General features: G+C 38.6%; 1 protein-coding gene across 1 annotated transcript in view; it reads left to right on the top strand.

Moving 5' to 3' along the window:
* The window catches only part of LOC119260417 (rho guanine nucleotide exchange factor 28-like), a 200,889-nt gene that overhangs the window by 75,161 nt on the left and 100,879 nt on the right, over nucleotides 1-24,849 (top strand). The window contains exons 3-4 of the mRNA XM_037529350.2: nucleotides 15,740-15,887; nucleotides 18,666-18,959. Coding sequence (XP_037385247.1) covers nucleotides 15,740-15,887; nucleotides 18,666-18,959 — 442 coding nt within the window. The remainder of the gene's footprint in view (nucleotides 1-15,739; nucleotides 15,888-18,665; nucleotides 18,960-24,849) is intronic.

The following is a 24,849-nucleotide window of genomic DNA, read 5'->3' as shown; positions in this document are numbered from 1 at the left end:
ATTCTGTACTAAGTAGTGTTTCAAGGTGGCTTCGTATTTAGGCAGTGTTTTTAGTTATGAAAGAAATGAGAGATTGACATGTTTAACATGTATTTTGGTAACCTTTTCAGTGAAGCAGGCACTTTTCAATCCTTAATGATGTTACTAGTGTTTTAAAGCTGTTCTGTATTCCTGCTGCCTGTTTCTCCTCAGTTTTGAGTCATTTTAATCTAAACACATTAAATTTCAGTCTTGTTCTTTCTGCATAGAGATAGAAAGCTGGTTCTGAAAAGAAAGCAGAGCTCTTTTACAAGGAGGTCAGTGTTTGCACTCAGATGAAAATATCTAAACCAGTCTTGCAATGGGTTTAAAACTGTTCGAATGACATTTGGCATATTAAAATTCATCGCCTACTATATTTTCTTTGCAAATATTTTTCTTTATTCTATGTTCTTATGTCAGTTAGTCTCCTATCATGACCAGTACAAACCCATTTTGGAACCCATGTGAATTGGTATAATTGGTGCAGGAGAAATTCAGGTTAGATATCAGGAAGAACTTTCTGATAGCCGTGGCAGGCTATGGGAACATGAAGAAGGTGGGGAAATCTCTTTTTGACATGTAAAGAGAAATTTTAAGTTTCTTTGTGAGGCAGTTTGTCTCTCTGCCCTGAATTAAAGGAAGTGCATGAAATCATCTTTCGTGACCATTTTTTACCTTGTGTATTTGTGATTCTCTGAATATCAGCAAAGGAGAAAAGTTGTTTATGTCTAGTGTGAATTGGAACCATTTTCAGCTTGTATGTAGGAATTGGCTTTGACAATAGTCTTCTACTTCCCAAACACTTCTAATGGTGGAAAGAAACCTCATTCCATAAGGAAGGAAATCTGTAGTGGCACAGTTTTAATTATTACAAATATTTTTTAATTGCAGTCCAAAATCTTTCTCTGGTAATTCTCTTCATTGGTTTTAGTTTGGCTCTGGAGATGTTGTATAGGAACTCTGCTCTTTTCTTGTTCATAATGCCTCAAAAGTGTTGTTTTTGACAGAGTATAAACACCCGGCTTCCACAGTCTTCCTTCATATGATGTGGGCTTGACAGCTGCTATCTCCTTGGTGGCCTTTACCATATAGCCAAGATGTGGTGTGCCTGGTTGGACAGGAGACCTTTGCAGACTAGGCCCGATTTAGAGGACAGTGGAACTAGACCTTTCCTTGTTCTGGACACTGACTGCAGTCCTAGGAAGGGGGTAGTATCTTAGTTCATTTTGGTAGTGGTTCTCACGGTTGACCATACTGAGCTCACTGCCATCCAAAATCCCTGCCACATCAGTGGTGTTTCACTGGTCCGTGCTCTGGAGTTTTCCTAAAGTACAGTGCTTCATTGATCGTTGAGAAGTCCATCTTGGAAGCATTGGCTTTGTTGAATTCTTTTTTTTTTTAAGGAATTATTTATCTATGCATATAAGAACTGGGGTACAGGCCAGAGGTGCAGGGGGTGAGAGGATTCACCAGAGACAGAATGAGGAGCAGAACAGGCAGACTGACTGAAATACACTGCTGAGGGGAGCAGTGGGAGAAACAGCAGAGGTCTGCTGCGCCATGTGGGTCACCTCCCTGGCTGGGGATTGAACTTATACTGCAATAGTTGCAGATAGTTTCATAATGCTGATGCTTAACCCCTTGCACCACCAGGACACTGTTGAGTTCTTTTTGAATCTTTTTCATAATAACTGACCCTACCAGCTTTGCTTCTGCTATTTGTAAATTTGATAAGGGGATCTGTGCCTTCATTGAAGCCTTTAGTAAATAAGTAGAACAGGATGCTTGTTTCTTGGAAAGGCTCCTTATTCTTAAAACAGTTATTTCTTTGTTTTATTCTAGTGTACTAGTGAAGTGGTTGGGCTAGTGGCTGACTGAATTATGGGTCACTATTGGCTTCCTTTGTGGTACCTCTACAGATCTTTTATCAACACCTTTTGAAAGTATGAGAATTCAATTTTTGTCAAATCAGATAATATATATATCTATATATCTATATATCTATTACTGAAAACTCCTACATGAAGAGGTTTAAACTTATTTTAAAAATAGAATAGTGCAGGGCCTCCCTGGTGGTGCAGCGATTGAGCGCTGGGCTGTCAAGCCGCCCGCAACCTCTGCAGTACTGGTTTGATCCCCGGCTGCTCCCCGGCCACCAGAGGAGGGTCCCACATGGCGCGCAGACCTCTCCTGCCTCCCGCTGCTCCCCTCAGCAGTGTACTTCTGTCCTTCTGCCTGCTCTGCTCCCCGCTCTGACTCTGGTGAATTCTCTCGCCCTCCCTCGCTTCTGACTGTACCCAGTGCTTGTATGTATAAATAAATAAATAAATCTTTAAAAAAAAATAGAACAGTGCAGAAAATAATGTAACAATGTGCTCTTTGAACTTACCACATTGAGTTAAAACAAGTTTGAGAGGTGAAGGGTTTCCCCTCTTGTTCAGAGTGCTAAAGAATTCTCATCCACAGCCAGCCAGTGTTCACCCTGCACAGTACTGAGTATTCAGGTCAAGCAGAAGGTCCATGAGGTAATTCTGATGAAATTAGTCAATGAGTGAACTGCCAAGTGATCCTGTTTTATGTGATGGCTCTTTCCACTGTGTATTATGTGTTCTAAAGGAGCAGTTTTGACACGGGATAGTTGACCAAGGCAAGTGAGCTTGCACTGAGAAAAAAAGAGTGGTGGATGCTGGGTGTTAAAATGGTGCTAGGTATTAAAAAAAGAGATTTATCATAGCTAAAGGTGTAGTCAAGGAAACAAATATTCAAGAGGAGCAGAAAATTAGGAAACTGCAGAAAGCCTTGGATATTACGAAGGGTCATGTAAGTACCACTGCAACCTGGAAGGACTGACCTCTAATTATATGGCACTAGAGGCATATGTTGACTCCAAGGGATTTGAAGAGCAAGTAGGGATTGCTTTGTCTGTCTCCCTCTCTCTATCCACTTCTCCTAATGTTCATCCATGTCCATGTATCTATAAGAAATGAGGGAAAGGTCCTGAAATATAGGCCAAATCTTCCACAAGGCCCTGGAACTACCATAGTGGAAAGTGTCCATTTCTGCCCTTGTGGCTTCCATCTTCTCCATGGCACAGGGTTGCCAGAGCTGCTGCAGTCTGTTATAAAGTTGAATAAAGACAAGGCCTCATGGGAAATTGGTACCTTCTCTTGGCAGAAAGAAAGTCACATCAAGAACTCTATGGTATGGGAGAAATACCCTGGAAGAATCTCGCTTCGATTTCTGCTTTGGGGCTCCGGGATTTCACCCTAGTGCCATCATGGACTAGTCTCACCAGTGCAGCTAGGATGATGCTTTGAAAACAAAGTCCAGATCTTGACACTTTTACAGCCACATCCCTACAATGACCTTTCCCTGTCCCTGCCTGTTTTTGCCTCTTCTGCTCCAACCAACAGGTGTCCTTGCTGTTTCTCAAGCAAGTAAGCCCATGTCACACCAGGGCCTCTGTACTTATTAGTCTGTCAACCTAAAAAGTTCTTTCATCTCCACATGGCTCAGTCTCTTTCTTTATTCGGATCTCTTTTAGAATGTTACCTCTTACAGGCTTTTCTCTGCAATTTTGTGGAAAACATAGCTCTCCTTACCACCCAGATGATTCTTATCAGCTCTTATGAATTCTTTACATAGCAGACACTTAATATTTGTTTATTGTCTCTCTGTTAGAATGATAGGGAAGGCAGGGAGCTTGTTTGAGCCATTAGTAAAATAGCCACTCACAATCTACCTGGAATGAAAGAATGTATGGACTTAGGGACTGTTTCTGGCCACATGGTGGACTGTGGGCCAGTCTCTCACCTGTTTGAGTCTTTGGGGTTTTGGGGGGAGTTGTGAGGTTCAATTGGGATAGAGTACACAGAAGAGCATCATGAACAGAGAAATACTTATGAAATAGAAGGTTTTTTTCTTAAGGTTAATTGCATGCTCAGACTTTTTGGATTGGTTCTCTGTTTTTGTTGCTACCAATGTTGTTCTTGCACTGCTGGGCTTTGCACTGAATTAGGAAGAGGGAGTTGACTCCAACTGACTTTTGGATGAATGATACCTCTGGTGAAGCCAACATTTGGCAGCTCTCTGTCAGTCCTGTTTTTTTGTTGGTTGAGAGCCCTGAGCAGTTGGTCTGAAGATCTGGAGATAGTGCTAAGTAAGGGGCAAAAATGGACAATGATAGAAAAATGGGCTCCTGAATTCTATAGCCATTGCTGATTTTAAAGTCGGACTAAAAATAAAAAAGGACTCTCTTAAGCGTGCCCTTTCCTCTTCCTGCACGTTTGTATGTGACATGGGAAAGACAGGCTTACTAGATAGCGGGTGTGATAATTTGCTGGATGTGAGTATTTTGAAAAACCACCCTTCCCCTTTATAATGTGTCACCGAAATACAACATTCCATATGCTGCTTTTGCCCTTAGCTCTTGATTTTGAACAGATGAGAGGGAGTATTCTTTGTTGGCATCAAAATTCAGCTTCTTTTCCTCCTCCACCCTTCCTTTTTACAAAAGTGTTTCCAGATTGTAGTTTCTGGAGGAAGAGATTTCTTTTCTACTTACTTCATTTATCTACCTATTTTCAATCTTTCTATCACTTTTTGTGTTGCAGTTGAATTCTGGGTTGCTTCATCTTTCTGGTCCTTTCTCTTTTTGCCATTGTCATTACTCTGTAGCCCACTGCTGCTGTCATTTGTCCCTCCTTTCCCTCCCTACTGAGCTCTCATCCTTGTCTTTTTTATTGCTGGCTTCCCAGAGCCTCCCATACACTCTTGGGATCTGGGGTTGAATTGTGTTTCTGGATGCTTTTTCTTCATTACTGAGCTGCTCTCATTTCTGTGGCTCCTCGTGTTCCATGATTTTTACCTGGATGTGCTCTGATTTGAGAGGGAAAAGTGTCAGAGGAACAACAGACCCTGAAGTGCTCTCTAGTTTATCAAAGGTGAGACTAGTTTAAATGGGACACTAGGAAAAGAAGGGGCAGGAAGATGCAGGGATATGGATGTTGTGGGAGTGAGTCCTGAGGAACTTGGGGAGAGTTGATTGATTCTGATCTTGTTTCCATAGAGGCTCTTCTCAGCCCCTAGAGAAGCAGCAGGGGTTTTTGAGGTCAGAGATTACAGTTGTTCTGAATAGTAGCTTGCAGCAGTGGGGAGAGTTCTGGATGGAGGGTGACGACCTGGATGCTAGCCTGAGGTCTACTGTGTGATGAGACTCAGAGCAGCCTTTTGGGCTATCAGGTTCCCTAGCTATTGAGTAAGGATTTAGATATGAACTCTTAGGTTTCTTTTAGTCCTATATTTTGTATATTTTGGAATCTATGCTTCTTAGTTAGGATTCCCTGATTTTTTTAATCTTGCACTGGGTATTATTTGGCACGATCTTCAATACTTTTATTTAAGAATGATCTGCCGTGTGTGTGTGTGTGTGTGTGTGTGTGTGTGTGTGTGTATGAGAGAGAGAGAGAGAGAGAGAGAGAGAGAGAGCATGTGTGTGTGCGTGCATGCATGGGCATATGTGTTGGCGATAGAGGTGGAATAGGTATTCTGGCACAGATGCTGGTCAGATAAGAGGAGCAAAGTGCACTGCCCTCTTCTCTTGTACTCTCATAATAGGGACTTCCTGTGGCATACACCAGTTATGTGGTCTATCCTGAAATAAGAATACAGCTAGTTGTATTCTTTGTCAGGAGTGATCAATTCATGGAGACAGAATTCTTTGTGTTGCTGATAGTGTTGGTTTTGTTTTGGCACCTTCAGTGTGGTCAGCGAGTGAAATTGACCTTCCCGTGACACTTGCTTTGACATAAATCCGTAGACCTCAAGTGTTAAATAACCACCATGTGAGATTACTATCTGCATAGGTTCAACCTGAATCTGCAACTGATGAATTGTAGTGTTTACTGTGTTGCAAATGTAAATTTGTTTGAGACAAGAGATATATAATGAGCTTGGAAGAATGTTTCCTTAGATCATTAGTTAACTAGTGACTTTGCAGAGGGTGTCTAGGGTCACAGGGCTTAGAGACTGTAAGTGGTTGTGTTGAAACTTATTTTTAAAGAAGAAACTTCTTTCCTTCTAATGAAGTATTATGGGAACTTTAATATGTGAACTGGATAAAAACTTATTTTTGTAAATATATTATTCTAATTTAAGTTTACTCCATTTATTAATCCAATGAGAATAATTACTTAGCTTGTCACTTGGCCTTCTCCATTGTGGTGGTTTATTTTTATTTAATAGTCTCCTTCATAAAAATTTTATATTTCTGAAAGCTTCACAATGTAAATTATTATATACAAGGTCCTATTATATCCAGTGTGTTGAAATTTGGTAAATAATACAGTTAAGCAAATGAAATCATTTTACATTTAAAAATAACTGGAAACATGTTTTACAAAATGAAATTTCAATGAAATGTTTGTGAACCCTCACCATTTTCTATTGGAACTTAGAGTTCCCCTGATGTCAGTTTGAAAACTACTAATGCAGAGAATGAAAATATTCTAAGCGTCAACTTAAGGAGGTAAGAAATAAATCAAAAGGAAAGTATAATGGAGAAATAATTAAAAAAAAAAACCCTTAATCTAGTCCACCCATTTTTTCATATTGGAGCTGATAATCTATAATGATAAACCAGGTAGTACAGATTCTAGACTTTTAAGACTAGGTGGAGTTTTAAGTTATTTATCTCAGTCTCCCTTAGAACAAACACATAAACAAAACAAGAACAAAAGCATTATCTTTCTCCTAAGTTGAAGTAATCCCTAAACATCTCTGATCCTTAGAAGGTTCTCCCTGTAGGACTGAACTCTGCCCTGTCCTTCCCTCCATTGTTTTATGTTTTCCCCTCGAGACCTGCAGAACATGCCTAATCCCTTATCTGCATGATAGACCCTCAGATATTTGCAACAGTGACCATTTACCCATGAGTCTTTTCTTCTTTGGCAAAACAGTCCCAGTTCCTTCAATTGTTCCTCATACGACAACATGGTTTTTGAGTCTCTTCTTCACCCTTATCATTTTTCCCTTAATATTTTGTCAGTTTTGTCTATATTTACATTCAGGTATCTCATGGACCAGGTATGTCTGACAGGTATAGAGAAGAACTGATCCATACCCATTCTTAATGGAGTTATTAGATTTTTATCAATGCAGACTAAGGCAGAATTGGTACTTTTTGGGTGACTGAGTGATGACTCATCATAAGTGGATTATTGACTAAAATTGCAACTGCTCAACTATTAAACTGCATTTTGCTTTATTCTTTGATCACTTTGGAGCCAATTGCAGGGCCTTTATTCCTCAAGAAATACTGGGATAAGAGTAGAGAATATAATTTAAATCTTCTCATAACCAGCTCAGTACACATCTTACTATGAAATGCTGCTAAAGGACCAGAATTTTGTTTTCAGTTTCTAGAAATTTTATATTTTTGTGGACTCTGTAAATTAGTGCTTTTAAGAGGAAACAAGCTAGGAGCTTTTAAAAGCTTGCTTCTGGCCTTGTGAGAAATCTGGAATCATTTACTTGTCATGAGTCAACAATTCATGAGTCATGAATTGTCTTTTAAGTCAACACAGTATATTACAGAAACAGAGGCTTTTTCAATCTTACAGAGGTGTGAACGTCATTGAGAGTTTGTGTGTTTATGTTTAATTGAGTTTAATGCAGAGGTTTGAATAATGGCTGCATTTAAAAAATTTTGATATATGCCTTCAATTTATAATAATCCTTTTGAGGCATAATCTGGTTAGTTACATAGTTCAGATCTTTTATATCCTTAAAATTGCCTTATTTGTTTATTCTGTCAGCTATTGAGAAAAGAATGCTGAAGTCTCCCATTGTGCTTATGGATATGTGTATTTCCCTTTTGGATTTGTTACTTTTTCCTTTTTATCTTTTGAAGCTATGTTGTTAGCTGCATACAGCTTTGATACTATCATATCATCTTGTTCAACTAATTCTTTTTATGCTAAAAGGATTCTCTTTTTCTCTAGTACTGTGTCTTGCTTTAACAGCTACATTGATATTGTTTGGACTATACTTAGCTTTCTTCTGGTTAGTGATATGCAGTATATCGCCTTACATTTAGATTTTCTGTGTTATTTTGAAGTGTGTCTCTTGTAAGTAGCATGTAGGTATTATTATTGCTTTTTAATTTAATTGTATTGGGGTTAGTCATTTTATGTTTAATATAATCGCTGATATAGTTGGATTATATCTGTTATACAACTGTTTCACACAAGTTTATGTTCTTTGTGTCTCTTACCTTGTGTTTTTGATTAATTAAATATTGTTTTCATTTTTCCTTCTATATTATACAGTCTTTTAACTATTTTGTTTGTGGTTGCCCTCAACTTAAAATATGTATATTTGACATATTATAATTGTAGTAAGTTGATATTTTAACTTTCCCAAAACTGCCAGATACTGCAGTTCTATTATTGTTTATGTTGTTGTGTCAGACATTGCAGCTCTGAATATATTTAAACCAATGATATTATTTTTATTTTATACATTAGATGTCACTGTATTACCCATTTCACTGTTTATCATTGTCTCTTGCATTGCCATGTTTCTGTTTAAGGTCATTTTATTTCTGCTTGAATAATTCCCTCTGGTATTTCTTATAGTGTTGGTCTGCTGGCAATGAATTCTCTCAGCATTTATAAAACATTTTAATTTCAGCTTCATTTCTAGAGAACATTTTTGTTACATATGGAATTTTAGATAATCAGTAACTTCCATTAATTGCTTATGTCATTCAATTGTCTTCTGGTTTCCACAGCATTCCTGAGTAGTTCTCTTCCTTTCAGAAATTTTATTTTACCCCCATTTCCATAGTTCTCAGATATCTTTAAGAATACGACCTTTTAATTTTTCCTGTTTGTGTTTTCTAGTTTTATCAGCAGGAATGTTGGCCTAATGTGCTCTTATTTCATTATTTCTGGAAATTGTTTCTCAATATTGTTAGAGAATAAGATGAGAAAATAAACAAGAAATTGAATTCCTACCTCTAAGGCTATTTCTTGTAAGTCTCTTAAATAACTTTAGACATTGTCATATTTTCCTTTGAATCTAATCAACTTACATTCACCTGTATCTTATTAACCCAGTTTTGACTTAGGATAATAAATTTGAATGATTTAGATATTTTATGCAATACAAAAGTTGCTTTAAATATGACATGGTCTCACTTAATGGAACATATTATTATTGCACAAACAGCAAGCGCTCAAGTATTTATTAACTTATCTACACCTTTAAATTTAACATTTATTGTATGCACCTAATACAGGGATTCATAGAGAAACACAGAGAAACAGAGAACATAAAAAAGCATATGGAACACAGAGAAACATAATAAAGGGTCAGTGTAAGAGTAAGGAATAGACACAGTGCAGGTTTCCTATGATCGAGCAGACCGGGTAAAGGAGGAATCAGAGTCCTTAGTGGCTTTTTGCAGGTCTTTTTATTGGGATTTACCCGGTACACAGCAGGTAAGGGTGCTGGGGGGCCGGGAGGCTGGCAGTCCTCCCAGCCCCCAGCAAATCCTCACTCTATCTGGGCTCTCCGGCCTTCTCTCGGCTTCTGCGTCTCTTGCTTCTCTCTCAGCTTCTCTTTTGGCTTCTGCTGGCGTCCCCGTGATGCCGCCCTTAAAAGCACGGTCTCAGCCCAGGTGAATCCCATCTACCTGTGCCCCCCCACACCCTACTCCAGGTGCCCGCCATCAGGCATGCATTCAGGACCGCAAGGATCCGTCATCTATCCTGATGGTGGGAGGGCAGAAAAGCCTGACATTTTCTTTACCCTAGTCAGTTAAAACCAAACTAATACTAAACCCTTAACATCTGACTGTAAAACTGAAGTAGTCAGAGGGAGAGGGTAGTGAGTGGGAGTGGGTGAGGGTAGGGACCCAGTGGAACATGGTGAAGGATTGTTGGAGTTCTGATGGTGAGCAGGGTGTGAAAGTATACATTTCTAGAGGCTTTAACCTATAGCCCTCGGAGCAGATACAAAGATGTAAACCTACTTTACCTCAATAAACATAATTTGGGAATAAATAAATAAATATGCTTTAAATCAGTGGTTCTTAAACTTTTTGAGTCATGTTTCTTGTACCCTTCTAAACATCTTATTAAAAACAGATGCTTTCCCGATGCATGCTTAAAACCTTGTATATATCTTCAGAGGGAGTATGTAACACTTTTCTGCCTTCCCCTCTCCACCCTATATCTATCCATGGATTTAAAAATGAGAACCCCTGTATTAGGTGCATACAATAAATGTTAAATATAAAGGTGTAGATAAGTTAATAAATACTTGAGCGCTTGCTGTTTGTGCAATAATAATATGTTGGGTAGGAAAGTGTCCTATACCTTGAACAGGAGAGTTCAGTTTTGATATTTTCAGTTTTCTCATTTATAAGATAAGATCATAATAATGCTTCCCAGGTATTATTGTGAGAATAAGATGAGAAAATAAAACACTTTATAAATTATGAAGTGTACTATATATATAAATAATATATGTAGGTATATAGGTAGGCATATATTTATAATATGTATACAAACATAGGAAATAATTTCTGCAGTTTCACACTTTGTTTTAAAGGATTGTGTTTAACACAGTAATTTGAAATAGGACTTTGTGATGATAGTACTTTCTTTGGAATTGTGCTTGAGGAAAGTAATGAGGATAGCCATAACCTGGAGGTTGGAAAGGAAATCAAAGAACTCAATATTGTTAGTACTAGTAATAATTACTACCTGTATTTCTAATCACTTAACTAATATTACTTAGTATTACTAATATTATATTTTAATGAACTTATCAAGGATCTCACAACATTTAACATACTGTGCTCTGAGAGAAGGCCTTGTGTAGAAAATTTAAGAATATATATGTACATACACACGTATTGGGGTTATTGTAACTAATATATATTATGAGGAAATTTCAAATATTTAAGGCAGAATTAAATTTGATAGTTCACATTGACCATTATTTTTGTATTAGCATAATGGCTTTCATTATAACACTTTACATGTCAATTAACACCTAACATAAAAGCTAGCATAATGCTTTTTTTCCCCTCATAACATTTCTTGAATATTTAGATGTCTTTGGAGAATACAAAAACAATTTTCTTGTACACATACAAAAACAATTTTCTAATTATTTTAGGAGTTTCCCATTCCCCCTGAAACCTGCTGATGGATGCTTTCCATGGCCCCAGATTAGGAAAATCCATGTAAAAAGATGCACACATTGTTCTCATTGTCATAATTTAAAAATACGGTGTTTGTTTATTGCTTACTGGTGCCAGGCATTTTAGAAACTAGATAAAGTTGTTGTTCAGCAGATGACATTATTACTGGCAAGGTGTAATTATGTACAGATACATTGTCTACAGAGATGAAAAGAGAAGAAAAAGACTGCGAGGGAGAACATTAATACAAGAATAACCAGTGATTTGGATAAAACATCCACCAGGTTTTTCAGGGTATAAGAGACATAGATCCATGAAAAAGCATTTAGAACTGTCATTAGTGTTGATCTTATCTATCTTAAACACCATGGAAGAGGAATAGGAGAGTTAGATGATACACTTTAATGTGGCACACATATTTAACAGCTTTTTGGTTCTTTGAGAATAAATCCATACATTCACATTTCAGCAGAAGGATTAGTCTTTGGGAATTACCCATGAGTTTTACAAGAAGAATTTTCTCTAAGAGAATGTTTGGTGGTAAAAACAAAAATGTAGGTTTAATTTACATTTTTTACATATGTTTATAATGAGGTGATTTAGTATGATTATAGTTCACGTTTTCCTACTTCACATTCGTTTTTCCCATTTTACCTGGCCTTTGGAAGTCTTAGGGGAGTATTTGAGTGCTATTTATTGGGTATAAGGTACAACCTTACTAGTCAGGGGAAAAGGAATTATTCTGTTATTGATTTCATTTGGTTTATTTGGGAAAGTGAAAATTTTGACCTGCTTAAGGTTGAAAGTGAATTCGGTTGTGAATAGAAGTAGAAAGAGTAGAGTTCTTTAAATTGAAATTTGATCAGTGTGTTAACAATGTTGGCAACATTTATTTAGTAATAGATAAAAGTGAACAATACATTTCATTGGCAATAAAAATAAGAGTTAAGTTAATGAACTTTTTATTATCTGTTAGCTTAGGAAATAACAATAAAAAGAGTATTGACAAAGTTGGGATGAAAATGATGCTCTTGACCAGCACAGATGGTGATGAAAGTTGATAGGACATTTTTAGAAAGCAGTTTGGCAATTTGTAGCAATTATTCACATTCTTGGGTCCATTTTTTAAATAATTTAGAGGCCTCAAAGACAATAGTCATGAAAATGTTTATACTATTAAATTAGAAATAGTCTTAACACACAGTAGAGGGTGATTAAGTCAATTATAGAACATCAAAAACTTGATGGAATGGTGGCAAAGTTCAGAACAACATGGAAAAATGCTTTTGATAGAAGAGAGAAAAGCACAAGGATGGGTGTATTTATGCCATGAGTATAGCTTTCCAATAACTAGCTGTGTGTTGAACAAAAACTGGAAGGAAATAGGAAAAATTAAAATTGATTTATTAGGGTGGTGTCAATATAGATTAAATTTAGTCACCTTTAATTGCTATTATTCAATGTTAAAAATTTAAACAGTCTAATTATGCATTTATCAATTTTGTGTTCAGTATCAAATAAATTAGGAATATCCTTATTTGGTAGGAGGCATGGTTTCATCCCTAATGGAAAGTTATTCCAAAACAACTTATTTCACAGTCTGTTCCCTTCCCACTGATTTGAAATGAGACCTTTATCTTAATTTCAATGTGTTTGTTTTTAGTGTTTGTACTTTGTGGTCTATCTCTGTGCTATTTATACATTACCATGGTTTTATTCTGGTTTGCTTTGTGGCCAGCAAGTGCTGACCCTTCCCTCTATAGCTCAAATGTCATTCTTTTTTTCAAAATTTTTGTTTCTGCTTATGTGTATTTGTGATTCCAGATGAACTTTAGAAAAAGCTTGACATTCATTTAAAAAAAAATTAGTTTGGTTTTGAATAGAGTATGTCAACTTTATATATTAATGTGGGTAGATAATTTTGCCTATTATGCCTCTTATTGCTTCCAGAAGTTTCAGTGAAATATATGAATGCCTTTATTTGGGATGAAATGGATTGACAGAAAGGTGATAGGACATCTCTATTCTGCATAGGAGAGCAGTGATTCAAATTCACGTGGGAATGTTTATAGTTGTCAATTGCCTAAAACAAAGTATGTGATTGAATCCAAACAGGGAAATGATAAAGACACATTGGAATTTTATAAATTGGAATTTATTTTGCCATTAATAAAATGAAGAGAAGTAGCAGATTTTCAGTGGCCACAGTAGTTAGTCTAGAATCTTAGCCAAAAATGGTCACTTCTGGCTGATTATTCATGTTGTGCTTGTTCCTCAGCATATTTTCAGAAGCCCATTCTTCCTGCTGGTCTCTAGTTTTAGCTAACTTTTTTGAATGAAAATACTCTTGCTCTTTCATATTCATACTTTCTCTCTTCTCCTGCCAACCTCCTAGGCTAACTCTGTCCTGTTGTATGTCACGGAGTCTCTGTGTTGGTTTCTTCATCCTCCCTTCCACCTCTGCCTTTCTCCTGCAATATCTCTCACTGTGTCTTTCTCATCAGTTTTTGGTAAGCAAATAAGAGACTCCTTTTATTGTTGAATATTATGCTTAGTGCTAGGACTTCTGGGTGTCACTCTTGAGTGGACGCCTCTTATTTCTGACCTGACTCCTGTTTATTTTCTTTAAATGCTGTAAAGCTTGTAATGATCTTGAAAGCAAGGCGTAACTGAATTATGAAGCTGTACTGTTTGGGGTTCTATTTCATTGGAAAGGGTTGCCATTAAACTCTTTTATAAGTTGTAGTCCTTGTTCACCTAAACAAATAAAATAGTAATATGATCGTTGTTTTGAGTAGATACAGATTAGATATCCTTGTGATCTGTGAAAAACTTTGATCTGTTTATACAATTCATTTTCTATTTAAAAAAAAAAAAATCTCCAGCAGGTCAGATCAGATTCTGGCCTTGGCTAAGGAGCAGTCCCTTTAGCAACCAGGAACATGACTAAAGCAAGCTGTTCTTCCTTTTTTAGGAAATGGAATTTCATCTAAGTTTCCTCTCTCAGTCATGTCAGACATTTGTTATTGTTTTTTTGCTTTTCAGATCCTCTTCCTGGACGTTTTAAAAACGCTATTGTATGGCAGATTTTTCTTGGCGTGTTACTTTCTATTGGTTCTGTGTGTGCATGTGTGCGTGCTGACATGCAGAGAAAGGACAATTCTAAATTGTCCATTGGGATTTTTTTTCAGAACGCCACCATTTGTGTTTATACCAATTCATGGCTTAAGATAACTTTGTGTGTGTGATGGATTGCAAACCCCTAGGAAAATATGGTCTTTTTTATCTTAAGAATTTTAGATGAAATAACCACGTGGTTGCTGGAAAGAGGAGTTCTGCACTGATTTTGTTTTTGTGACTGATGGCCTACCTGTAGATATCCTATGAAATGCTGTGCTAACATCAATCAAAGGCAAGCAAGTGTTAATGGGACTGTGTAGATGTTTCTCTGTTCACTTTTCTCCCCTGTCGCAGGGTAGGGAAATGTCAGCGAGCACATTTGTTTTGTTAGGCATGTACAGGAGAGTCCAGATGCTTCTGCATGTTGGAGGGAGCCTTGAAGGCCTCCCCAGGGGGTGACCCTTTCCACCTCCTGGTTTTCATTTCCCTGCCACTCCCAGAGGCTGGGCAGAATGCTGCTTCTCCCTGCACACCCCCTTTTTGTGTTCCAGGGAAGGGTGTGTCCCAGTTTTAGAGTCCTTGGGGTCCCAAGATGATCTGGCAGGTTCCTTCGTGACTGCTGTTTAGATGCTGTTGGCAGTGCTGACACAGCCCCTCACTCAGCCCCTGGATGGCGATTTCCTTGAGAACACCAGCCTACTGCCTGCTGCCTCGAGTCCTTCCTGCCTCAGAGTGTGCCTCAGTGGCCCAAGGTGGCTTCTCTTCTCCTCAGGACCAGGGCACTATGTAGGGCTTTTTGCCCACCAGAAGTTCTCAAGAGAAAGTATGAAGCCAGACTGGATGAGAAAGAGGATTTGCAAATCCCTTAGAAAGACAGATAACAGTTGGAAATGGCATAGCAAGTATGGGAGCACATGGTACTATGAATTTGGCAGTGTTTGTGAATATTTAAGATTCTTACAATGAACTGTGCTCTACTATGGGGTAAATCCGGAGGAAAGGGTAATTTTGAACCTTTGGACTATGGTGCCATCTCAGATGCAGGAAAACATTAATACAAGAGGCAAGAATTGAAAGGAAGTAAAAGACAACAAAGTATCACATGTATACATCTACTAAATTAAAAAAAAAAAACAACTCTTCCTTCTGATCTAGTCTTCAACTTTAAATACAGAACAAACCAGCTCTGACAAGCACACTTAAGTATTTCAAAAAGTATCTCCCTGTTGTCAAAAATGTTGCTGGAAAGGAAAGCTCATTATTTGAGCTCAACCACATGAAGTGATCTTAACAAGCAACATGGTTTTGGACCCATCCCCTTTGTTGTGGTTTCTTATAACCTGGACGAGGAAATATGATGATGCTGGCTTACTTATTTTTCAGGGGCAGATGACGGTTTATGCCACGTTTGGCAGAAATGTTTACCTTCCTAAAGATGCTGAGTTTTACTTTATTTATAATGGAGCACATCAGAGACACATCGTGATGGCAGAACGCGCCGAGGACAATGTGCTCCAATCCAGCATTCCAGGTGAGGTGTGCTCCTGAGTGTGCAGCTGGGAATCTGTCTGTGAGCATGTTCCCTCCCAGGACACAGCCTTGGGAGAAGGCCAGGAGAAAGGACTAGTGCTGCAAGATGGGGGTGGGAGACAGAGAGGCAGGGAGGGAGGTCACGCGAGGAAGAACACTCACACTGGACTGTCTCCTGTCTGAGGTCCTTCCAGCGTGTCTGCAACCCCCTGGGCAGCCTTACCTTAGACCCCACTCTCAGCGCTCGGTGTGCTGTGTGTGCAGTCCGGGGGAGACACTGGCTCGCACTATCACTTCCTGGAGTCTCCCTTGCTAGGGTGGCTCAGGTGGAGCTGAGACACGGAGAGTTCACCTTCATTCCCCCTCATTCTCCTGCGGGCAGCCCAGCAGCCCAGTGTCTGCCTCTTCCCTAGGGTAGTTTGGGCTTCTCTGCTTGTCTCCCTGTCCATCCAAACTCCTCCTTGTCAGATCTCATCTTCAAACTTTTCCTTTTCCTCTACACAAAGATTCACATTTAGAAACTTGTAATTTTCCCAGATGTCTATTTCAATGACCATGGTGACAGATGACAAATTAATGTATCTTAAAGTGTTGTCATGAGCAAGTAGCCCTTCTGAGATACAAAATTCCTCCTCCCGTATTTCCAATGGTGTGTGGGTTGTTCATCGGAAACATGGAGCTGTAGCTGAAAGGTGTGATTAGGATGCCCTTACCTGCACTACAGGGAGTGTTTTGTTGTTCTTTGTTGATTGGTCACTTTACCTAATTGTAGGTCCTTCAAGTCCTGTTAAATTGCATTTTAGGGGAAAACTTTGACTTTTCTCATATAATACTGGTCTCATTTTAATTTTTTAAATGTATTTTTAAATTTTTTATTTTTTATTTTTATTTATTTATTTTTTAAGATTTATTTATTTTTATACAAGAGCTGGGATATGTTCAGGCCAGAGGCGCCGGAGGGTGAGAGGACCCACCAGAGACAGAGCGGGGTGCAGAACAGGCAGACAGACCCAAATACACTGCTGAGGGGAGCAGCGGGCGCTACAGGAGAGGTCTGCTGTGCCATGTGGGAATCTTCCCAGCCGGCCAGGAATTGAACCCGTATTGCAGAGGTTGCGAACAGCTTCACAGCACTGTGCTTAACCCGCTGCGCCACCAGGGAGGCCCTGGTCTCATTTTTAGATGGAAAATGTTTCTGAGTGCTTCTGTACTGTACCTGGTGCATGCGGAGAGAAGGTCGACAGTAAACATGCAACAACACAGATATGGTGAGGGCTGTCGAGACACAGAGACCTTCCCGTCTACCTGGGTTTGTTTGATGAATTAACCTGTTATCTGGCACTGAGAATGTGGACAACTTTAGGCATGTCTCTCTCTGGCCAGTAAGTCCCATCCTTTTAAGAAAAAGAGCCAATCCTCAGGAATAATATGGGCTTCCTTTGGATGCACATATGTTGCATCTGCCTTTTGTTTATGCATTTTTCATTTAAGTCTTTCCTGCTTCTCCTTCTTTATTTGGTTTTCTTTTTTATCAAACTGCTTATGAAGAAAAAGTAGAAAACAATTAGTGCCACACCTAATACCAGAATTTGTGTTGTCTTTTCTCTTTCCTCTCAAGTGGGAGAGGGTGTGTTCCCTAGTTAAAGAAAATGGTTTTGATTACATTGTGGTCTGCTTCGAAGACAGGGTTCTTGCCTTCATTTTAGGAGATTCCCTATACACATATGGCACCCTGTTCCTGAATCTTAAATTTCCCTGGTTTTCAGCTTTATCAGGGTAACCTGTCAGAAATATGTAGAGCAGATTCTGCTGTGTCCTGGATATATGTAGTCTAGGTGAGGGGCTGCATTTTGTGCCTCAGCCATTGGACCACTTTTAAAGAGGTGACGTGAGAATTGCAGTCCTTCTTACTTAGTAAACACAGGATGCTCTTGTGCCCAAAGCCTGGGCAGCAAAGCTTTTGGGGAGTGAAACAGAGCAGGCATGACTTGGAGCCCTAAGCCATGTGCTTAGGGCCCAGTGTGGCTGAATGTTAATTCTTTTCTTGTCCCATCATCATTATCATAATCACAGAGGTTTTGTGGTGCCAATTCCTGGAAATTCTGCCAGGACCAGGATACCTGGGCAGGAGTACACTGACCTTTGCAAAATTAAAGAAGTGTAAGGAAGACGGACAGGTAGCAGGATCCAGTGGCCCCCACCCCTACCACAGTATTAAGAACACCTTCAGACATGGAGAAGCCATTCTCAGAAGTTGTGGGCAATGAACAATGTATGTAAATATTTCTGCAGAGTAACTTTACCTATCCTGACTCTTACACTTAGATTTTCTGTGGAAGGAGGGTGGACTTGTGTAATTTTGTGGTGTCACCTTATAAAACCATTGCCTAATAAATACAAATATGACTCAGGTGGAAATGGCAGAGTGAAGCGCTTAAGCCTTTACAATGACAACTTGAATTTAGGGGGTAGGGTGGAAGTAGAAGGTTAAGGTATACCAAACACATGTTTGTTATTGATAGGAGAATAGATGCTGAAATGCTCCCCGTTCATAAAGATTAGTTTTAAGATCAGAAGTCACTGGGAAAAGATGGAATCAGCTTTAACTTAGTCCCATGGGCTTGGCAGCATTTAAAGAGAACCAGCTGCATTTCCTTTCTGCCTCGCTGTCCTGACATGTGAGGTCTGCTTAGATGGTGCAGTGAGACTGAGGACTTTGGACACAGTGAGATCATGTCCTCCAGACTCTGGGTGACCTGTTCACTGTCTTGTCTTCCAGGCCATGCGCTCCAGGAGACAGTGACAGTATCCGTGTGCCTCTGTTCAGAAGGTTACTCCCCAGTGACCATGGGCTCCAGCTCAGTGACCTACGTGGACAATATGGCTTGCAGGCTGGCCCGTCTGCTGGTGACCCAGGCTGATCGCCTCACAGCCGGCAGCCATCAGACCCTGCTGACTCCATTCGCCCTGACAGTGGGGGCGTTGCCTGCCTTGGACGAGGAGCTCGTGCTGGCTCTGACCCATTTGGAGTTGCCTCTTGGGTGGACTGTCTTGGGAAATCCTTCACTTGAAGGTGGGTCTGTAAATTCAAAATGTGCCTTATAATTTGCTGTCTGTTTCCCTAGGTGGGTTTTCTTGCCTGCTTCTGACCCTGGCTCTGTGTGGCCAGGCGCCCACTCATCTTTGGGCTGCTTGTGCTGCCCTGTTCCAAGGGGTGAAGAGCTTTGTCCCAGGGACAGATGGGCTGTTTCTTTGTGACCAGCCCTTGAACCCACTGTTTGGGGCTGTGGTTCCATTAACCTTGGCACATTTTCTTGCTGTGAGAAGGGGGTTTTGCTGTGTGTTTCAGGCAAGGAAAAACATGTTTGCCAACTCTGGAACACTGCAAAGAAATGTGATCATGCAGGAAATGGAACCAATGTGTTGACATCTTTAAAAGTGTCAGCATCACGGAGAGCATTCATTTTATGTTGGTACTAATTTTTGGAGTTGTCTCCAAATGCCTCCTGTTTACTGAAAGACTGAGTAGGCTGAATAGTCTTATTACAACCATGTGGAACCTGTGTATTAACAGAGATACAGTTGTATAAAAATCTATACTAGATATCAGGCTAAATTGTTGAAAAAGTGCTTCTGATGGGGAGTACAAGCTATGTAATTTAATTGGAAATATAGAGATGATCTTTATTTTGTTGAACACAACAATATATAATTCCCATATATAGTGTATTGCATGCACATATGAGGACAGTTAATTATTATAATTGGTCTGGACAGAATAGGTAATAAACAAAAGATAAATATCGTGGGTACTGTAAAGAATTCTTTGAAAATTTCTAGGATCTTTTCTGGACTTTCTGTAAGAACAGTTTATGTTACCTGAGGTAAAGTAACCGCCAGTTTATATAGCAGTCTTGTGTTAAGCGTAGAGCTAACACCCATGTTTTACTGTGCAATTGATCAGCTCTGGGGATTTGCTTCATTCCATGAGGTGTCACTTTTAAGCTTGGTATTTGCTTTTATTTTATTTATTTATTTATTTATTTTTTAAATAAATTTTATTTTTATATTTCCCATACATTATTTTGTCCCCAATCCCTCCTTATTTTGTCCCCAAACCCTCCCCTCCCCTCACCCCCCATAGAGTGTCTCTGGTTCAGGTATTTGCTTTTAATACCGTAGTGTTGTTCCATATGTATGTTATGGATAATGGCTAATTTAAAATTGGTAGACTTTACAGATGCCTTTTAATGGTACTTTTGCCAGAATTTGTCTAGCTTTTTAAAAACAAATTGGGCATTTAAATGAGTAAATTCAAGTACAGATTTTTCTGTATTAATTTTAGTTTGATTCTAGAAATAGTATTACATTCTGGAGTGGGGGAAATGTACAGTTTTTCATTGTATAGATTTCATTTTCAAAATGATTGAGCATAAACTAATCATTTTGCAGTTGGACATAATCAAGTTTATTTAGTGAAGGACTGACATTAGTGCCCTAGCTCAGCTGGGCTATATTAGATTTTGAGAGTGTACATGTATACTCTCGTAGATGTATTTTGACTCACTACTCAAATCTACTTGGTGGGAGTCTGCTAACTTTGAACTATTTTGGATTTGTTTTTTGTTGTTCTTAACTCTTAATTTAATGGCACCCCCCCCCAACTCCTGATTATAACTGCCTGGTTTATTTTTTCAGCTATACTGAGATATAATTAACAAGTTGTATTTAGAGAGTACAATGTGATGGTTTGGTGTTCATATACATCATAAGAGGATTTCTACAGTTGCATTAATTAATATTCATATCACTTTGTATTTACCTTTTTTTTTGGTAAGAACGCTTATGTTCTACTCCATTAGCAAATTTCAGTTATATAATATGGTATTATTGATCATAGTCACAATATTATACATTGTCCCCTCAGACCTTATTCATCTTATAACTGAAAATGCGTACCTTTTTATCAGGCTCTATTTCCTCCACTCCCAGTCTCTGGTAACCACCATTGCCTATTTTGGATTCTACATATAAGTGATACTATGCAGAATTTGTCTTTTTCCTGTCTGGTTTATTTCACTTAGCATCTTTTGTGATGTAATGATTTTCTGTAGTGGCATATTTTGATTCCTTTCTCTTAATCTTTTGTGTATCTACCATAAAGTTTTACTTCATGGTTACCATGGTTACATAAAACATATTATGGCTATAACAGTCTATTTGAAACTGATAACTTCAGTGAGTATAAAATGTCTACATTTTCACTCTTGTTTTTGATGTCACAGTTTTTATCTTTCATATTCTGTGTCTATTGACATTATTGTATAGCTGTTTTTAAATACTTTTGTCTTTTAACCTTTACAGTAGAGTTATAAGTGGTTTACCCACTACCATTAGAATATTAGCATATTCTGAATTTATATATTTACCCCAGTGAATTTCATGCTTTCCTGTTACTAATTAGTGTTCTTTCATTTCAGCTCCATGAGTTCTCTTCAGGTTTTCTTATAAGGCTGGTCTAGTGCTGATAAGCTCATTCAGCTTTTGTTTCCCTGGAAGACGTGACTTCTTTTCTGCAGGATAACTTGGCTGGATGGAATATACTTGGTTGGCTTCTTCTTCTCTTTAAGGAGGTTGAATATATCATCCCACTCCCTTCTGGCCTGCAAAGTTTTTGCTAAAAAATCTGCTCATAGTCTTATGAGGGTTCTTTATACATAATAAGTTGCTTTTCTCTTGCTGTTTTAAAGAGTCTCTCTAGTCTTTAACTTTTGACAATTTAATTATAATGTGTTTAGTGTGATCACTTTAGGTACCTCCTGTTTGGTACTTTGTGCTTGTAGGACTTAAGTCTGTTTCTTTCCCCAAGCTAGGGACGTTTTCAGCCATTATTTATTTGAATAAACTTTCTGCTCCTTTATCTCTCTCTTCTCTGGGGCCCCTATATGTGAATATTGATCTACTTGATGATGTCCCATAAGTCTCTTAAGCTATCTCTACTACTCAAACTCATTCTGCTTTCCTTTTCTTCTCTGATTGGATGTGTTTCACTGCTGTTTTTGACTACACTGATCCTTTCCTCCACTTAATCTCATTTGCTTTTCAACCCCTTGATTGGAATTTTTGGTTCATTGATTATATCCCACAGTGTGGTGTTTTCTGTTTGGTACTTTTTAATATTTTCTATCTTTTGTTGAAGCCCTCACTTTGTTCATGCACTGCTATCCTAACTTCCATGCACATCTTTGTGACCATTATTTTGAACTCTCAATTGGATATATCACTTATCTCCATTTTATTGAGATCTGTTTCTGGACATTTACCTTGTTCTTTTGTCTGGAACACATTCTTCTATTTTTCTTCATTTCCTTGACTCTCTGGTTTGATTTCTGTGTATTAGATAAAACAGGTTTGTCCCTGTCTTGACAGGTCTTGTGTAGAAAATGAACCTCATCAATCAGCTCAGTCAGTGCTCCTGGTTCTCTCTCAAATGTTTGTGACTAGCCAAACTGCCTTCTATGTTCTTAGTGAGGTGCGGTAGTTGAGGGTGTGTCTTGGGGAGGATCATAGTCAGCACCTAAGTGCTGGTAGTAGCTGAGGTAGGCGCTTGCTAAGTGTTTGGTCAAACCTCCCTCTAGAGAAAGACCGGGAGATGGCTGTTTTTGCCTATTCCCTCTGCACTGAAGCCTGTGGGGATGACTGTGGTGTGTGCTTGTGTGCATTAACCATTGCTTCTTTATCCACTGAATCCTGTGGGACTCATAATGTAAGCCCCATTGGCTATGGGAGCCAGGCTGTCTGGGGACCTGTCTTTCGGGCAGGAGCCATAAAAGCTGACATCCCAGATGTGTATGTAGGCTTCTTCCAAGAGATATGCTGGCTTTGTTGTTGGAGTAAGCTGGAGAGAGCAGGCGTGGAAAGATCCTACTGATTCCCATGGACTTCAAGGAGGAGCACAGTCAGACCCTAGATGCATGCTAACCTATGGGCAGCAGCTTATAAATTATGTAGTCAAACTCTTTCCAGGGAAAAACTGGAAAGTGGATATTTCTGCCAGTTCCCTCCATGCTGGGGAGGGGAGGGGGAGGAATGACACATTGAGTGCTTATGTGCTCATTAAGAAAGACTTCTTTGTTTGCACAGTCCTGTGGGACTTATGGGTGCAAGCCCCTTTGGTTTTCAGAGCTAGGTTGGTCCCTTGGGTGTGAATCTTAAAAGTTGGGGTGCTAGAGGTATGATCTAAATCCCTTGCTTTTCAGGGATATGTTGGAAATTGGGGGCTCCCTCCTGATGGTATGGTGCTGTGCCAAGGGTGGAGTTTATGGTGAGTTTATCTCAACCTGTCCTACCCATTTCCATATGGATATTTTCCCATTTACCCTTGTGTTGGAGTAATTCAGCTAGTTTTTGGATTTCTTTCACAGGGAATTGCTCCCTGTGGAACCGCACATATGGTGCTTCTTGGAAAAGTGGGAAATTTTGGAGTCTCCTATGAGTCATCTCATTCACTCTTATTCAGTTCAATAGAGGCTTAATTTAAACAGTTCAGAATCTTACATGTTCAATATGTCTTTTTCTCTTATACATATTTTATTATTGGTGTTTGCATTTGAGGTAATTGCAATAATAAAGTAAGAAACCAACTGAGGCAAGGGATCCACTAGAGATTTTCATGTGCTAGTAGTAGTGGTATCATAAGTAGAAAAGTTTCTTTCCGAGTAATTATTTCTCCTAAAATTTATTGGAAGTCATTTAAAGTTTTGCTATTCACACTTACTAAAATTATTTATTTATGCTTTTTTGGAATATAAATAGGTCACTGAATGAGTATCAGTTGATTTCTGGAATGACTGTTTGAATGAGTCTAATTGAAGCCTTATTGTGAAGCATTACTGTAGTTTCTTGCATTTTGTAATGACGTCCTCATTTTTCCCTCTTTCGGTCGGTCGTGGAGATTGTCAGGAGAGCCTGAGATCCTGGAGAAGGCTCAGAGTCTGCGTGGAATGTTGTGTCTTATAAAGAAAAGCAGAGCCTTTGCTTGGTCCTTCATCTTACCCATCATTATTCACAAAGCAACTTCGTTATGTTCTAGGGAAGGAAACATCCCAGATTTTATTTAATTTTATGCCATAAATAAAAATTGGATTCCTATTTTATAAAATTAAGACCATTCCTTCTGTGAAATAGTTTCTATAATAGAGCTTTTGCAGGGTCTCAGAACCACAAATTTACAAACTTCAATTGGTAATAAATTACCATAAAATTTCACAATTAATCTTTGGTTTTGGATTTTTTGCCTTTTTTTTTTTCCTGAACAGAAATCTCTCAGATGTTGATATATTTTTGACAATGAGGTTAACTGGGATAAAATACTCTGTTCTAACTGGTAATTTGGCTCATCCAAATTACTTCTTTTGCCTTTTGTTCCCCGAAGTCTGACATGTCTGTCCAGCAACCAAGCTTGCCATCACCTTTAGGAGACTGCCTTACACTAAGGAGCCTGGGGGAACTACAAACACCATCTCAGAGGACTGAGGCCTCTGAGAACAGGGTGGCTCCTCTCCCAGCCTATGGGGCAGCTAGAACTTAGCATGGTTATGCTTTCTGATTTAAGAAAAATAAAGTATTTACTTATTAAAATTATGTAAAAATTATCTTACATATTTACACTTACAAACTAGTACATAGCAACAGATTGCAGATTCAAGATAGTTTTTTCCAAAGCAAATTACAATTGTGAAAAGTGAATTTGGACATTTCTGCAAAGGTCCAGTAGTTTGTATGTTCAAAAATTTCCATATAGGCAGAAGTTCCTGTTTTGTGAAAGAGTTTACTATGCCAATTGTAAAAACATAACAACCCATGCTCCTACAACTTTATTGACTACAATTGACATATAACAGTGTGTAAACTTAAGGTATGCAATGCCTTGCTTGCTACATTTATATACAGTAAAATGATTG

This window comes from Talpa occidentalis, unplaced genomic scaffold, assembly GCF_014898055.3.
Source record: "Talpa occidentalis isolate TD23 unplaced genomic scaffold, MPIMG_talOcc4v2.1 talOcc4.6, whole genome shotgun sequence".
Taxonomy (NCBI): domain Eukaryota; kingdom Metazoa; phylum Chordata; class Mammalia; order Eulipotyphla; family Talpidae; genus Talpa; species Talpa occidentalis.
Note: the sequence above shows the minus strand (reverse complement) of the source record. Positions and strands in the feature narration are given on the sequence as shown.